The 18684-nt window shown below is 42.5% G+C and overlaps 1 protein-coding gene across 1 annotated transcript in view; it reads right to left on the reverse strand.

Annotated features, from left to right (window-relative positions):
• Positions 1 to 1408: 1408 nt before the first annotated feature.
• The window catches only part of kcnq3 (potassium voltage-gated channel, KQT-like subfamily, member 3), a 498083-nt gene continuing 480807 nt past the window's right edge, over positions 1409 to 18684 (reverse strand). The window contains exon 15 of the mRNA XM_068030852.1: positions 1409 to 2155. Coding sequence (XP_067886953.1) covers positions 1409 to 2155 — 747 coding nt within the window. The remainder of the gene's footprint in view (positions 2156 to 18684) is intronic.

Consider the following 18684-nt stretch of genomic DNA (forward strand, 5'->3'; position numbering starts at 1 on the left):
CAGTGTGGATGTTACTGATGGCAAGGGAACCATCAGACCTGAAGTGAACTTATTTGCACCATACAATATTGTTGATTTAGCCAGGAACATTGCTCTGCTGGACTACCTGTTTCATAAACCATGTAATACATTTCAATCTTTTTAATTTAAAGTTAATGAACTCAATCTATCTGATATCTCAATTACTTCTGGAACTTAATAGCTAATTTCCTGTATTCTTTAAAATTGCTTAATTCAAATGATTGGATGATTCATACATTTTGACACAAAAAACAATGGGAGTAGGGGTACACTATTCTGCTAATAAATTGTCTACTTGCACTCATACAGACAATTCAGTTTTTGTTACATTTTAAATAGAATGGCATTGAAGATCTTGGGATGTGTTTGTGAAAGCCATAGATTCACACAGATATCATTTCACTGCTCTGCAAAACATAAACATTTTTCAAAACAAAAAAAAATTGTGATATTCGACATTTGTTGGAATTCCAGCAGTTATTTTTTAGGCCACATTTACACTTTTCAGGTGGTCCAAACAGCACTGCAAGATGCTTCACATCATAATAGATCTATACACAACATTCAGGATATGTCAAGCTAAGTGCACTTGAATAGGTGCAAAAGATTCTGAGAAGATTTTCAAGAAAAAGAAAGTAATGTAAGCTATGCACAGCTGGGAAGTGATGAATTGTGAAATTTGCACCAAGCATGAGGTAGAACCATATTCCCATCACATGCTGGCTTATTTTCCTAACTCCATCAGGCCCCTTCATGTAGCTACTAAGCTGTGCATTTAGGGATTTTTGCATTTCAAAAAGGGCATGATTTTGCTTGCTTTTCTCAATATATGCATTGGCAGATTATTCCATTTCATTTTTTATTTACAATTCAATTTTTCTGAATGCACTTATCAATTTTTCTATCTGCCATTAAATGGCTCTATTAAAAAGCATAAAGATAACTGAATAGATGGCATGTGTAACAAAAATGTTATGGCAAAATCCATCCAGTTAGGCTAATGAAGGGGACACTGTCTCTTTAAGGATTAAGCTTTATTAAAAAGAAATGTATCTAATAACTTTCTGCATAGATTCTAACCCACGTATATTGTAGGGATTAAAATGACTTCATTACTAACAGTAACACAGAAGAAATGAGGCTTAGTTATTAATATTGTTCAAAACCATGCACCAACATGCAAATCTTTACACTTTTCAAAATTTATGAAAAAAACAGCTCTTGGAATATTGAAAATGTTAGCAGTTCTCTAGCACAAAGTCCATGCATTACATGCAATTTTGTCAGTGAAACACATTGTAACAATAAGCTCTGGGTGTGTTGCAAAAAGCAAGAAATGTGAACCTTTTAGAGTGACTGTACACTTATGGGCCAACCAGTGACCCTGTTACATTGGTTTATTTGATGTAGGCCATATATTGTCAGGAAGTCCCTCCCCTGTAGATGATAGAGGCGCAGAACCACATGGTGTGTAAGGATCGGTATCTGTGTCTGTTTCGCCCTCTGCTAAATAAAGTTTTGATTTTGGCCAACTTCCTCCCCCATAAAGACCAAAAGTCAAGTCATCCTTTGATTGGGAGATGCTGAATCCACTGGGGGAACGCTCCAGTTCCTCATGGTTAACTGAAAGGAGAGAGATGGGAGTATCACTGTCTCTTGTGCTTCTCCCATGTCTCAGTGTTAATTTTTCAGAAAAAGGACTTGTTAGCTCTCCTCCCTGATAGCTAGGGCATATGCTACCTTGAGTGTCTGTCAGCGAACTTATCGGCAGAACTGTTGGTCTTTCAGTATATGATGGAGCAGGGGGTGGAGGAAATCTTGATAAATCAGCAGCTAAAGTTGAAAACTTTGTACTTCCTGGACTCTGTCTGAAAAAACCAAATGGAGCAACAGAAGAAACTTGGACTTGATAACAATTTTGAGGAGCCATGTAGGTACAGGAATCAGAATAGTTTGAGATGACTCTTTTAATCTCAGAGTATTTGTCTTCCATCTTGTCCTCAACTGGACTTTGCTGAACTGATGTCCCTGCCCCTCTTGTCGAATAGTACCCAGCTGACACAGACGGTTGAGTATTCATATGCTGAATGTGCATATCCACAAGGAAGTCAATTTTTTTCTCCATTCCTTCTACCTATGAAGAATCAGAGAAAATGCAATCAATTTAACAATTGCAGACATCTTTAAAGTAGATGATAGGTGTCAGTATATGATGAATATTTTTGACATTTTTTCCTGGCTTTTGCTTTCATTGACTGTATTTTCTAATAGATGGAGGCTTGCACTCCTTATCCAATGCCATGTGTGTTCTGTTCTAGATAGCCAGTTGGTGAAGTTAGTTTCAATAAATATCTCTTTATATGTGCTCAAGTGAAACCCCAGTTAATGCCCACCACCTGCATACAATTAAACACAATTAATATACAATTAACAATGTGTGGATCAATGCTGTTACTGACTGTTACGTACTGTATGATCAGCGAATAAAACTGCATTTATTTTCTCAAATATCTCAGTGTAGCCCAGTTGGATGACTAAGACTCTGCTTGCCTCATCGCTATGACATAATAAAATTATGCATAAGCTTTTCAGTAAGGATCATCATTATTAAAGCAGAAGTATGATTTATGCATGTGTCTAACTTGCCAAAGGCAATTGTTATTATTGGTATCATTCCAATGTATACAACAGCATTCTGTCAATCTCTGTGCTATACTAATAAAACCCAAAATATATAAACACTGCATTACAGAAATGCTTACTACTGTGCAAATGCTAAGGGCCATTCTATTCATTTATTGTGATTAAACCAAAGGATTATGATTAAACCAAAGGGTTCTTAGCAGAAAAAGTGTTTCTATTTATATTTATTTAAGAAGTGGTGCTGTCATCCAGGTTCATTTGCAGCTCTGAAGCACTCTGAGACACATGCAAGCTGGCAGTGCTTTCAATGGCACGGAAGTGAATTTGGCCAAAGTGAGGTGCAGGTAGAGTGAGAAAAGCAGGTAGAGGTAATAGTTGTAACATTTGGAATCTTGTTTTAGTCCCATTTCTTATTTCCAACCATTTTTTACCATGCCCCCACCCTAGTATAGCTTATTTATGAAATTATATTAATAAAGAAGGCACTAAAGAAAGCATAAATTTTATTTTTTGGCTATTCACAAAGTAACATCTTAAGCTCAACTTACCCTGGAAAAGGTCAAAAATAATTCATGTTAGTTTCAAAGCACAAATTGCTTTATTTTATAAAAATGTAAGCAACATTTTTTTTTTAAGAAACCTTCACTGATACCTAAGTAATTTCAGTGTAAAGTGGGGACATCACAGCCACTTCCAGAACTTTTTGGTTCTCAACACAAATGCACCAAACACTATGAGAATGATCAGTAAGCTAAACGAAGGATTCTTTATTACAGAATAACAGAATTACAGGAAAACTCTTCAATACAAGTGTTACCTGCTGACTAACTCTGGTTCAACTATTGCATCACATGTCAGCTTGCATCACGTCATGTGATGATGTATACTAAACTATTTACATATTCAGTAGTATGTTAACTAGTATTAAAGCAGTTAAAGCCATATCTCAACATCCCACTTCCCATAAATGGAAATTTACATAAGTTATAAGCTATGTACATAATGAAATAGGATAATTGTGAACAGTATTTACACATGTATGGACTCTCACATTCACTAGTCAAATGTCTCTGAAACATACAGATGGTCTGCTGACTCGATCTGATCTAGTAACAGTGAAACTTTGCTGAGATCTGGAATTGTCAATTCTTTTCTCTTGACTCATAGGTCTAGACTGACAGTTAGTTATCTTGTACTTCAGTGTTGTATGTGTCATCTTCCTTAGCTCCACTCTCAGCTCTAGAATGTGAATGTATTCTTGATGCTACAGGAGTGTTAGGTATGATGCTATTGGATAACTCTCTCAACTGACATCTATTACTTCTCAACGTCACTTCAATGGGAGCGGGTCATTACAGATCTTGGACACTTCTGCAGGGAACTATGTCTTCTCTTGAGGGTAGATGGCTTGGACCTATTGCTCGATCTGCAGAGGAGGTAACTCCATGCCTGCGTGTTTGTCAGGTGTGATTTTCATTTTCTCTTGTCTTGCCAATAATTTATTTTGGACTGACATCGATCTGATCAAATGATGACTCGGAAGAGTTGTCCTGACCTGCCTTCCGAGCATGGTCTCTGCTGGGGATGGTAATCCTGTATCTAGTGGTGTTGCTCGCAGGTGCAACGGTGCTATTTGAATGTCTTGATTGGTCTCTTTACATTTCAAGATTAGTGACTTACTGTCTGCACCATCTTTCTGCTAGTCCATTTGACCTTGGATAGTGTGGAGATGATGTAACGTGATTTATAGCCCACTTTGCGCACGTCTTGAAATGGCTTAATGGTATCTGACACTATCTCCTCCGGGGAACCAAAAAGACAGAAAATTGCATTCCTCAGGCTGAATTTTGTGCAGCCATTGGGAGCCAGAATGCTAGCCTGGGGGGACGGAGAATCGCAACACATCCATCAGCCCAGAAATCTAACAACGTGGTGTTGGTTCCGGATTTTGTTAGTAGCAGGAAAGTATAATGGTGGCATTGTCACTGCAATGTGACTGGAATCTATTTTAAATTGCTGAAATGCTGATGTACATGTATTTAAATATTATTAAAACTGATTTAATGATTGGTGAGCAATTCTGTGAACAGCAGGCGGCATTGACATGCCTCTGAATTCAGGGCCAGTAAAAACTGTGACACAGAGAAAAGAAGGCGCATTGCTGCAAGGGGTAGGCAACCTGGAGCATTGCTGCATTGGGGAAGAGGAGGGTTTGGAGGCCATTGTGGGAGCACGTTGTTGCATGCTCTGCAAGCAGGTCCAGGGGGCTCAGCAAGGGGATTCGGGGTCCCGGGGCTCTGCAAGGGACTGAAATGTGCATTTGGGGGAGTTGGGGATAGGGGATCAGTATAGGGATGGCAAACTGTTGTGTGATGGGTCTGTTTGCTCACACTGCTGGAACGGAGGATGGGTCATCATCAAGGTTGGTTATGAGGTCCATCAGTGACTCTGTTGACAGAATTGGCACATCCTCAGGCACCAAAACAGGAGGCCAGATGGGTAGACCAATGCACAAATGAGGCAAGAGAAAACCTCATAACGACTCATTTGCAGCCATCCTGGTGTCCATTCACAGAGAGGGAAATAAAGACTCACTTTAATGCCTAAACTCTGTCGCATCCTTTCCATTTGTGGTCCCTGTCTTGCAAGCAGATTCAATGTCGCTGGTGCCCATGGGAGGCCATATGTTAATGAGGGCTCTCATCACTTTGGCATGTTAATAAGGGTTGTGGTCACAACCACAAGGGGGAAGGGTGAGGTTAACATCTCACAACTAAGGCATAATGGCACATGGTTTTTAGATAATGAAGCCGAATGATTTGAACAAAGGATCTTTTAATTATTTATCACAAAATGTATATCGTACACCTGGGAAACCCAAGGCGTTCCTATGAACTCTTTTAAATCCATTTACGGGTGTTCCCACGCAATGTGATCCCAGAAGCAGCAGCTGGGCTGGAGGCAGGCTTCTGATCAGGCTGCCCCTTGGCCTGTGATGGCTTTGGCAGCTGTCCTCTGGTGCCTGAGGCCTTGAATGCCCGGCTGCCTGGGGTGTTCCGGACTGGTGCAGGACTTTCCTCAGGTATTGTGGCTGCTGGAGCTGGACTCACTCATGGAGGTGCTGAGGAACTGAATGCCACACTCAGAATGCCTTGAGGGGAGCCTCCAGATGTGGCTGTCAGCCTCTCCTCCTCCTTTTGAAGGCTCCCTTCAGTCTCCCTGCTCACCAAAGAAGGATGAGGAGCGGCAGAAGCCTCCAGGCTCCTGTTCCTTCTCTCATCTTGCCACTGCTGCATCAAGCTCATGGCCAAGGCCATGGTGTGCAGGTCAGTGCAGATATTTGGGATCTGGCTCTCCATGAAGGTCATCAACCTCTCGATGGAGGAAGCCATGCACTCATAGGCCTGAGACATGGCCGTTGTCATGGCATGGCCGGGCTCCTCCATCATGCATTCATGGCTGTGCAATAACCTCTGGCATGCCCTGTGCTATCGACACCAGAGGCTCATCATCATCCTGGGGTTCAGCATGGGCCTGGCCGCCCACAGCCTCTGCCAGCTGCTCAAGCGTATGTCTGATGCTCTCACCAGCTTGTGACCCTGATTCTAATGCTGAGCAGGTACCCACTGAGGTGAAAGTATCTGCGCTGGTGGAGGGTGCAGGAGAGTCATGGGACTGTGCATCCTCTGAGTGGTCCTCCACCTCCCCATGTGGCTGCGGACCCCTGCGAATGGCGACCTGCTTGAGAGAACACAAACATATGTGGGTTAGGCTGTGCAGATCTCCTGACGCCAACCAAGCATTATGTAGGTCTCCAACATTGATGCGCATGCCAACGGGAGGCAATCCTCACTCTCTTGTGCAAGGACTCTAATGCCCCCATTGGATATTGTGTGGCTGCCCAGTTCCAAGGCCTCCTTCTCAGCGAAGATGAGTGGACGTAGATCTGGGAGTCCTCCACCTGTCTGGGACATCTCCCTCCTATTATGGGCCTTCTGGTCCTGCAAGAGGAAGGATGGTAATGGTAGAGAATGACACAGAGATCAACATGTCAGTTCAGCCCTCATCCCCTACTGGGGAATCTGATGTCTCTCATGCCGACACTCGCTGTCATTGGGGTTAAGGGAGTGGAGCTGTGTAGGAAAGGGGCCTGTGGACGAGAGACAGCCATGCATCTGTCAGGAAGATACAGAATCCTAGCCACTCAGGCAACGCTGTATCACTGCCACCCCTCCCATGTTGGTCTACCTCCCGCGTAGACACATGCAATGCTCAAAAAGCGACTGGTAGGGAGCACACACCTTGGCAGAACACAGGAGTTCATTCCTCTTCCTGCAATGGATCCAGTTGTGCTGGGTGACCCCACGGCTGCTAATCTCCTCTGCGATCTTCACCAAGGCTTGCTTGGTCATGTGGGAGGACTTCTTCTTGCCATCATGGGCAAGAGAATCTCCCACCTTTTCCCTAAAGCCTGGAGCAGAATCTGCAGGGAGGCATCACTGTACCATGTTGCCATCCTGTGTCTTTGCTCAGACATGGTCTTCTGCTCTTGGAGTGTGGGGGGGGTGCATGCAAACCCCAACCTGCCAAGAATGAGGCACATTAATTTTGTCATATGAACATTGATTTGAAACTTGTTGCTGAAGTGAAGAAAGGACTTGTTTAAAAAAAATCACCAGGCCGTTGGCTGGAAAGATATTTGCATATTAACAGACAGTGCTTGTGGAGACAAAGGAGTTACTTCCCTTATCCAATTTAACACACAATGGACTTTGAGTACCAGACATTGAAGGTAAGGGAGCTCAAATTTCAGGATGACTGCTGTGATGGCCAAATCCACAAACAGACGTGGTCAGACCAGCTGGTCACATGACTAACCTGCTTGGCAACCAGTTTTTTCTGAATTGTACAAAGAGTTTTGAACAGAGAGACTGCAGTATGCTCCTGAATGAAAGAAAACCTCTCCTGTCTGGCTCTCCCTCTCTTTCTCACAGAACTTCGAATCCACTGAAGACACATGAAACCCAAGAGAGAAAGGTCTCCTACAGCGAACAAGGTTGAAGAAAAATACTGGGCCCCAACAAAGAGCAAACTCTACCAACAATCAAGGACTCTACAGAGAACTCGAAAAACCATAACAAAAACCCTCATCAGAGATTGCCTCAAATTTTTCCACTTTATTTTTCTTCTGCTCTTTTCTGTGTCTATCTGCACGTGTGTATCACATATACATGCTAACGTGGGTACATTGTGTATCCATAGGCGTTAACCGAATTAGAGTTTAAGTTTAATAAATTTCAACCTTTCTTCTTTAAATCTAAGAAAACCTGTTTGGCTAGTTTCTTTGCCTTATAAGTGGAAAGCAGTGAACAAGGATTCAACAAGGGGGAGCTAAAAACACGGTGTGTTTAAAATTAAACCCTGTTATGGTAAGACCAGGTAAAGGCTGAAAGGAAACCCTAGACCCCTTTCTCACCTGGTCATGACAGAAATGTGGGGGCTACTGTCTTGGATTTTACCCACAGACAAACAAGAGAAATTGGACGTGGGAAGCCAAATTGTTCCCAATCCAAAAAAAGGAGAAAGCATTTCAATACAGGTTTTCTTGTGGTTGTATGTGCTTGAATACTAACATGACTGCAACTGAAGCTAGTAGCTCCCCAAGCCACGGTGAAGTGACTTGGAATAAGTTAAAAGCACTGTCTATGGAGGAGTTGAGGAAAATGTCTGAGCAGTGTGGGATCACTATATGTGGCAAGGCTAGGAAGTCTGAACTCCTAAGACTATTGGCCAACCATTTTTCCTTGAATCTGAAGAAGCAGAAACAGGGTTAGGAGCAGACTCTAACAGGGCATTGTTAGTAAAGATACAATTGGAACAAAGGAAACTTGAATTAGAGGAGAGACAAAGAGAGAGACAGGAGAAGAAAGAAAAAACCTTCCAGAAGGAACATGAAGACAAAGAGAGGAGGAGAGATAGAGAGAAAGAACCTTCCAGAAAGAATGCGACGAAAGAAAGTTGAAGCGGCTTGAGTTAACTAGGAGGCGACAGAGTAACCCCAGTGAAAGCATGGCCAATATGGTGGAGCGTAATTCAGGGCTGGGTACAGAATTGTTAAAACTATCTCAACTAATCCTAAAATTCAATGAGGAAGATGCAGAAGAATTTTTTGTGTCCTTTGAGAAACTGGCAAGACAGCTAAAATGGCCAGCTGAGACCTGGTCTCTCTTATTCCAAAGCAAGCTAACTGGAAAAGCCCATGAGGTTTATTCCCTGTTGTCAGATGAGAGTTCATCAAATTATGAACTGACAAAAAATGCTATCCTTGGGGCATATGAATTTGTACCTGGAGCCTATCGCCAAAAGTTTAGAACGCTCAAGAAGCAAGCTAATCAAACTTATCTGAAGTTTTAAAGAAGTAAGCAGCTGGCTTTTGACCAGTGGCTGAGGGCTCTTGAAGTACAGCTCAGCTATGAGAATCTCAGAGAAGTAATTCTGTTAGAGGAATTTAAACACTCTCTCCCACTCTCTATAAAGACCCATGTAGAGGAGCAGTGGGTTCAGAGAGCCTGGCAAGCGGCCATTCTGGCAGATGAGTTTGCTTTAATTTATAAGTCGGTCTCCCAGGGAAGAACCTTTCATAGTCACCCCCACAAATCTGAAAAGGACAAGGGGTGGGAAGGTGATAGGAGCTCTGGGAGAGAAAGAAAAGCAGAAGGCACAGGAGGTTCTCCTCTAGCCAAAAAGGAAGGTGCTGTGTGCAGGAGTGAGACCCAGAGACCTGTGTGCTTCCATTATAATAAGGCAGGTCATCTAAAAGCTGACTGCTGGAAACTAAAGGGAAAACCTGTAGGGTTAGTCAGGGCACACAAGCTCAAAAGGAATCCTGGAGGAGAGCACAACAGAGCAAGCTGTGACTTTAACTGCAATAAGAGTGCAACTCAGGAAGTTTACTACAAGTGCAGGAAAATTTAATAGGATTTCTGAAGGTTAATAGGATTTTGTGTTTGAAGGGAAAGTAACCCCATACCCCTCGAGTGGGGCAAGCGAGCCCATAGTAATTCTCAGGGACACAGGGGCCACTGGATATTTTTACTGGAAAAAGGCCTGACCTTTCCCCCAGGGAGTGCAGTGAACACCAGAATAGTGGTGAATGGTATTGAAGGGCAGTTAATGCCTGTACCTGTACACTGGGTGCACCTGTGGTGCGACCGAGCTTTGGGACCGGTAACCATAGGGATTGTCCCTAGTTTGCCTGTGGACGGGGTTGACCTGCTTCTAGGTAATGATCTGGTGGGGGTAAAGGTGGTAGCCCCCCACCAGTAGTGAAAGAAAGACCGCAGGAGGTCAGAGAGACAAAGCAGTGGAAGGAGACGGTCCCCTACAGTTTCCCTGAATGCATAGTGAATGAGGCCATGATCAAACCCGCTCCCCCAGAGGAGACTGAATTGGCATTGCAGGCAGATGACCATGAAGCCTGTCTATCTGAGACTTTCTTTGGAAAGTTAGGAGACCCAGGGAATGAATTAAACGGATTTTCCCTAGCCAAGGCTCAGCAAGCCAACCCAGTATTGAGAAAGTTGGCACAGGCTTCCCAGTCTGACAGTGAAGCAGATGGAGTCCCTGATTGCTACTATTTAAAGAATGAGGTATTGACGAGGAAATGGAGTTCTCCTCACAGACCTGAGAGCAAGATTTGGACAGTGGTTCACCAGTTAGTGGTGCCGCAGAGGTACCAGAGAGAAATATTAAGAAGGGCCCACCAGACTATAGTGGCTGGGCATGCCGGTATACGAAAGACCAAAGCCCACATAAGACAACAGTTTGACTGGCCAAAACTCCACAAAGATGTGGTGGAGTACTGCAGGAGTTGCCACATGTGCCAGGGTGAGGGGGAAGCCCAACCTACAGTGAAACCTGCACCCCTAAGTCCTTTACCGGTATTAGGAGGACCCTCCAGCCGAGGGCTGGTGAAGTGTAAGGGACCCCCGCCAAGAACAAAAGGGGACAGGCAGGCACAAGGCTGGCAAAAGGTTAGAAAGAGAAGGGGAAAGAGCAACCAAGAGGGCGGGTTAAAGGAAGTCCGGGGGGAATCTCAGATGAAAACCCCTACTGTCAAGTTAGCCAACCCCGAAAAATGTGAAAAGTTAGGCCCCACATCCTCCTCTGTAAATGCAGACACTAGAAGCACCCCGTCAGAGTTGCTAACAGCATTTACAGGAACCTGCAGAGACAAAGACCTCTAGGGGGCAGAGAAACTGTGAGAGTGATGCCTCACCTAGTCGAAGTGCCACAGGGGAGTGCAGTAAAGTCTGCACAAACACCTGCAGGCAGGAGTGTCCCAGAGGACAAAGGGGATATTGGCAAACAATCCTCCCCCACAGTCAAAAAAAAGAGAACCACACATCCCCTGAAGTCAAAAGCCTTTGCATGACTCACTGAAGGAGCATTCAGGATATATGCCCACTACTGACTCTTCTGGAAAAAAAAAATCCAACTCAGGGCTAATTAAACCTCACCATCTCAAAGACCCGAGGTAGCCATGGAAATGGGCAAACTGAAGAAAATTTCCTCAAAAACCACATGTTTATTGGGATGCCAAAAAAGGGGTAATTAAAGTAGCACTGCCACTAAGAAAAGACAGGCTGTAATAAGTTTTAGGATTTATGAATGAATGGCAATGAATGAGAGAAATGCACGTTCTTTTTTCTGTATCTTATATTTTCCCTTGACCCTTTTAATGAAATGTGCTTTTCTCAAATCGCATTTCATTCCGCTGGATGTGGAGGTGTCATGCAGACCCCTCACCTGCCAAGAATGAGACACATTAATTTTGTCATATGAACATTGATTTGAAACTTGTTGCTGAAATGAAGAAAGGACTTGTTTAAAAAAGAAATCACCAGGCCCTTGGCTGGAAAAACATTTACATATTAACAGACAGTGCTTGTGGACACAAAGGGGTTATTTCCCTTATCCCATTTAATCCACAATGGACTTTGAGTACCAGACATTGAAGGTGAGGGAGCTCAAATTTCAGGATGACTGCTGGGATGGCCAAATCCACAAACAGACATGGTCAGACCAGCTGGTCACATGACTAGCCTGCTTGGTAACCTGTTTTTTCTGAATTGTACAAACAGATTGAACTGAGAGACTGCAGTATGCTCCTGGACTGACGAAGACCTCTCCTGTCTGGCTCTCCCTCTCTTTCTCACGGAACTCCAAACCCACTGAAGACACATGAACCCCAAGAGAGAAATGGAGACATATGCACATTGGAGAAGGAACATGAACAGTTAAGTAAAGAACTAGAGAAGATGTCCGTGGAGCTCTTCACAAATTAGTTCAATGTCCCCGAAGGGAGTTGGACCACACAAAATCTCAAAGTAAAATATGAGTTACAGGGACAATTGCGAAGACAACACACCCTCATATCAGCAGTTATGATAGTGAACCCGGCAGATGAAGTAAATTGGAAGGGCTTAGGGAGAGAGGCTGCATGCTATCACAATACCGATTGCGACGTCAGACGGTACTTGCCACCATCCGTGTCAGCCTACCCAACCAATGTGATTTAAATGTGTATCACAAAGGGTGAACCCTGCACCCACTACTGTAGCATACAGGTCTGTTTCTCTGAAGTCAGAATCAGCCCAAGCATTAGCAAGGGGATTAGGACCAATATGTGGATGGGACTTCCCAATAAAAGTTACTCCCACGTGGGTAGAGTTTAAGAGGAGAAGGCTGAATTAGAAGATGTTGACTTAAAACATGTTTTGTGGACAACCCTGCAAGGTACACTAAAACCATATATCCCTGCTGCTGCCATGGTTCCAGCTGCAAATGAAGACTGTTGTTGACTGAAATGATGACTTTGCTTGGAATAAATAATCTTAATCTCATGGTCCTCTGTACCGCCACAAATCAAGAACCCACTGAACACCCCACAGCTTTTACAAACTATCTCTCACACAAACTATATGAGAGAACCAAACCTACAATTCATAATGTGAATGGTCAGTGAATTAACCATCATGATGACCCATTGCTTAAGCAAATGTTCCTAAAAGTGTTGTATCCTCTTGTAAAACAGGCTTTGACTATTAGTGTCAACTGTGGTTGAAATGCTGACTTCCACCATTCACACATGGGAACATGTAAATAAATATTTGGCTAAGTTACCACTTCGTGCCTATCAGACCAGTGCAATGGCAGTCATCAAGGGACATCCTAAGAAAACCCCTGCCAAGCAGGGAGCCCTGAGGCTCTTTAGACCCATTGGCCAATGTTACAATTGTGCAAAATGAGGTCACTTCACCAGAGATTGTAGACTGCAGCTATATACACCCATGGGCCACAGAGAGCCAGGATCTTTAGAGGTTAAAGCGGGCCATCTGTTAGCATTAATGGATATGGTGAACTACCCAAAAGCAGAATACATGGCTGCAATGACTGCGACGTCCACTCTTGCTAAAGGCATTTGGCCACAATCTCAGCAACCCAGAAGATGATCAGCCCCCTCTGACACTCTCGGGAATGATGTCCATGCTAAACCTATAGTCGCTGTTGTTATTGATGGGGCCCAAGAACAGACTACGCTTGTTGATACAAGCAAAGACCATTTTTCTTACTCCAGATCCTGATTGCCTTGCCACTGCTGGAGGGAAGCATATACTTTAACTGGCTTTAAGGGTTCCTCCCAAGTAGCGGTTCAATTAAGCTCAGCCCAGCCTCTTGCTGCAGAGTATTGAGTGCATGGCAACCTCTCGAGATGGCATGAAAACCCCAGATGGGTGAGCCATATTGAGGACTGATGTGTTAAGTTAATATAATAGATTACGCAAGTAGATGTTTGTGGTGAAACACTGCCAGTAGCGACTCAGTTGTAGAAACTTCAGATGTGCAGTCTGTCATTGCTATAAAAAAGACAAATATTTTCCGCCAGTCCTTAAGGACCCAGCCATGCAAGCTATGTTGTTCAAATGGGTATAATTTTTGCCAAAAATTGAATATTGCTGTGGGAGAATGGAAGGAGAGAAGTTTATTAACAGTCCCCCATATTCTTGCACAAAACAGAATCTAATTCCCAAGGATAGTAACCCGCATGTAGGAACTACTATTCAGTTGTTGTATGGCAGTGTGGTATTAGAGCTGGCATATTCATTACCAATTCTCTAATTTGGCCCATTAAGAAACTAGATTGCAGTTAGAGTCTGACTATTAATTATCACAAATTGAACTGTCACCGAAGCACTCCTGTTGTCTGGGAGATACCCATGGTACTTGCCCACATACCCATTGAGTCAAAGTACTTTTCTATGCTGGATATCACAAATGGACTGGCCCAGTGAGGAAGGAAGGCCAATATAAGTTTGCATTCACCTTTGAAGACCACAGTAAAGCTTTCAAAGTGCTCCCATTATTTTTGATAAACAAATGGCTGCTACCAATAAATTCCTTTCCGCGTCTTAGCGTTTATTGCAGTAGTGGACAATTTATTGTTAGCAACCACATCCAGGATAAGGTTGCTTGAAGAACTGCTTGCTTTTCTGGAAAAGATGGGATTTAAACTTAACCCTCGGAAGGCTAAATTGTTACAGATGAACGTCACCTTCCTTGGGGTTTCTCTTTCAGAAAAGGGAATGTGTCCTGATAAAGATAAAGTGGAGATTCTGCCTCTACCAGTATCAAAAACAATTCTTTGTTTGTTTAAGGGCTTGCAGGGCTATCAAAGAGCCTTTTCCCCACGATTCAGCAAACTTGCAAAATCTTTGTATGAACTATTGAGAGTCAAAGTTGATGAGGTGCAGTCTCAATGGCCAGAGGTATATATTACTGCTGTACAACTATTAAAACAAGCAGCAATGCAGGTGACATATGGTGCATCTTAAACATAATCCTGTATTACATACCAAAAGGGTATTTCTTAGAAAATGCCCCTTGAGGCCAGGGAACCTATTTACAGATTTATTTTATCAGGACCCAACACGGAGCACAATCTGATTATTTACATTGCCTTATGGTAGTGGACAAAGTTTGAAAATGGATGGTAGCCTACCCATGTAGGCTAATACTTGCCTACCCATGTAGGCTACCCAGTATTATCACTGCAGCTTGGATTTTATGAAGGGACATGATCTGCAGACAGGGATAACGGTTAGGGCTCACACGTTACAGGACAAAATTTTACTGAACTTCAAAAGCTAACGGGCATTCAGCATAAATTGCATATTTTACACCACCTACAGTCCTTGGGTGTTGTAGAAAGGGGACATTGGATTTTAAAAACCATGATAAACAATTTTGTGCGGATCGCCCCACTTAATGCACACACATGTTACCCATGTGTCTAATTCAAGGTGTGACGAAAACCCCACATGCCAAATGGAAAATATTCATTTCATTGTGTGGAACTTTACCTGAGACTTTTACTGAGACTGTTACAAATAACTTTTAAAAAAAGAACAGCGAGCAGCTGTTGCTTCAGAAGGCCAATTGTAACTGAAATCCAGAGAAGGAACATCTCCTCTCTCCAGCTAAAATCCAGAGAAGTCTCAGTTGCAAATCTACAGCCCAGCACAGCCAACATCTGAGGATACATGGATAAAGCTCCTATCCCGCTCCTATGTTCCTATGTTCTTATGCCCCACTTCTGCCTTCTGGAACCAGGGAAGCAAGCCCGAATTGTGCACATGGTCCAGTGAGAACTTCAGGAATACAACTTCAACTAAGGATTCTGGGACTAAACTTCAGTATTTAAATTCTATTTTTATTAAGGACTCTACTCCAACCTCCCAACTCTGATTTTTTCCCTCTGTAATCTATTTGTGTGTATGTGTGTGTGTGTGTATGTGTGTCCGGGGGGGGGGGGGGGGGAGGGGGGGGGTGCGGGGATGGCTCTTGTGTGAATGTGGGCGTAAATGTGTAGCATATTTTAATAATTTTTAACCGGTTTAGAGTGATGAGGTGAATAAACTTACATCTTTCTTGTTTAAACTCAAGAAAACCTGTCCGATTGGTTCATTTGCAGTTATATTCAAGGAACAGGAGCAAGTGCTCACTGAGTTGGTAAGCTAAATCACTGTGTTAAAAGAATAAACCCTGTTGCAGTCAAACCAGAAAAGGTGCGAAAGGGGAGCCTGAGACCCCTTCCTCATCTGGTTGTGACAAAGGCATTTCACTGTATCAGGCAATGACAAGTTGGCTGATATGCACACCCAGACATTTTTGCTACCTACAGTAATACCTATGTTAATGGGTACAATGGATACCAAGTGCTTCAATCAAATGTTGGAAAATATGAATGAGATGAATAAAATACTTTGACAAAAAGCTCAAATCAGCTGCATATCAGGTTGGAGATACGGTAATGCGTTGAAGTACAGTAACAGGAAACATACATTTAAGCCAAAATGGATAGTGGATAGAGCCAGTCCTGCTGTGTATTTAATTCAATGGGCAGATACAAACAAAAAGAAACAGCCCAAATGGTCCAATATTAATCAACTTAAAACTGTGACAGAATGCATAATATGCCTGTGATTACAGAGTAAAGAAACCATGATGGAACAGTGCCTACTCTGTGCAGGTGTGATCCTGGCATCCATCATTTGTGGCACATCCCATCCAGCAAACACAGATTCCATGCACTCAAATGTCCTTCGTAATGTGACCAATTGTAACGGTGTTATGTCCGGCAACTGGCCAGAGCAGCAAGGAAGAATGGAATATGACAATAAGACAACTGTTTTGGTACAAGAAAGCAAAGGTGTTTCCGTCACTTGTACTTCATATGACTCTGAGATACCGCAAAACATGAACAGAACATAATTGATTTCAATGGATCAAAATTGACAACCAATGGAAAAGTGAACCAGTGAGTGATTCTATTCCAAATCAAGAAGGTAGCAAACGATAATGCACCTGCTTCTGGCTTTATAATCACGGCAGTCAATGAAACAATACTTTTGGGCTGGTGACCAAGTGGTCACAGAAAAGACCATATAATCGAATTGCAAAGAGTGGCAAAAAGGCAAAAATAAGGAATGTCATTAAGTCTCTAAAGTTGAAATGTGGGAGGTGGATAAAACAATGAAGAAACAGTTAAGGGAGATAAGGAAGGAAGAAACCAGACTATCAGAAGGAATTCTGAAGGAAATACGCCTGGTATTGTTATGGTATTACTTTGTTGTGTGTGACAAGCGTTGAGATTCATCAACAGGACCTACAGACACTGAAGACCATAGAGTTACTCAAGAGATATGTTTAAGTATTTGAGGGGTCAAAGAAGTATCTTCCCCCTCAAAGTAAGGAAGGGTCAATCTGCTCAAAGTTTGATGATAGCATTTATACTTAACAAACTTACTGAGCAGCTATTGTATAGAGCACAGTGAGTCAGAAAGTTATATTCTGTTATTGAAGCTGGAACAAATCTCAACTACAATGCTAGGAAGACAAGACATGATCAAGAATCTGATTGGTGCAGGCATGTATGCACAGTGGTTGTGTGATCAAGATCAGGTATATTAAGGAGGACAAGGGAAGTAAGTGTGTTACATGCTGATTGGATTAGATGGTGTATAGTTTTGTTTTCTGGTGTGTAAACGATGAAAGCTCAGCCTGTTTAGTGTAGATGAATTTCAAGGCAAGAAGTAAAACATCTAGGAGGAAGGGAACAGATCTATCACGTAACATCAAGAGGCACACTTTTATCCAGGATGGAGTGGGTGATACACTTTCTGCTTGGTTCTGTAAACTATCACTCATGTATTATAATGCGTTAGGTTTTACAAGTCTTATATGAAGTATCATTGTATCCAATTGGAGTTGAGGTGAATTCGGTAACCAAGGTTGGACATCATTAATATAAATTAGAGACTTAAATGTTCGATGCACACCTCTTGAAAATGGAACGACAGTAGGGCACATGAACTTTTACATAGGACATAGACTACAAAAGAGATATAATTCTAAACCCATGTAAATAAGTATTGAATTGTAATCTGGGAAGGATATCAAGTGGATATCAAGGTACAGAGAGATTTACAAAGGTGATGCAAGGGATGAGAGAAACTTTAGTTATGAGGAAAGACCAGAGAAACTAGGGTTCTTTTCATTACAGAAACATTATGAAGGGTTTTCATAAGGTAAACAGGAGAGTGTATTTCCACTTGTTGGTGACAATAACTAGAAGGTATAAATTCAAGCCATTTTGTTGGAAAGTTGAAAGGAGGGGTTATAACTTCTTCTTATGCCGCAGGTTGTTAGGATACAGAATGCCCTACCGGTAACAATGTTGGAAGCTGAAGCATAATAACTTAATGGGAAGTGGATAAACAAAATAAATGTTTGAAAAGATATGGAAAAGGCCAGGAGAGTGGAATGGAGTAGATAGCTCCTGGCAACAACAACCTACATTTATATAGAATCTTTCACATAATTAAATGTCCCAAGGTGCTTTACAGGAGCATTATAAACCAAAGATTAACACTGAGCCACAAAAGGAGATATTAGGTCAGATGACCATAAGCTTAGTCAAAGAGGTAGGTTTTAAGGAGTGTCTTAAAGGAGGAAAGTGAGGTGGAGAGGCAGAGAGGTGTAAGGAAGGTATTCCAGAGCTTGGAGCCTAGGCAACTGAACTAAAATCAGGGATGCACAACAGGCATGAATGAGGGTTTCAGCAAACAGATGAGCTGAGACATGGGCAAAGTCAGTTGATGTCATGGTGGTGGAAATAGGCTGTCTTTGTACGGCACAAATATGAGGTTGGATGTTTATCTCAGGGTCAAATGTGACACCAGACTGGCTTAATCTCAGACTGTTGCCAGGGAAAGACATGGAGTTGGTAGCTAAGGAATGGAGTTTGGAGCAGGGACTGAAAACAATGGCTTCAGTCTTCCCAATATTTAATAATATGTTGAATGTCTATGTGGTAAAATATTATGATTCTACTTAGCTGCTCTCATTTAAATAAAACTGGAAGTGTCCTCAAGACCCACAAGAGCAGATGGCAAGGAT

Source organism: Heterodontus francisci, chromosome 5, assembly GCF_036365525.1.
Source record: "Heterodontus francisci isolate sHetFra1 chromosome 5, sHetFra1.hap1, whole genome shotgun sequence".
Taxonomy (NCBI): Eukaryota; Metazoa; Chordata; class Chondrichthyes; order Heterodontiformes; family Heterodontidae; genus Heterodontus; species Heterodontus francisci.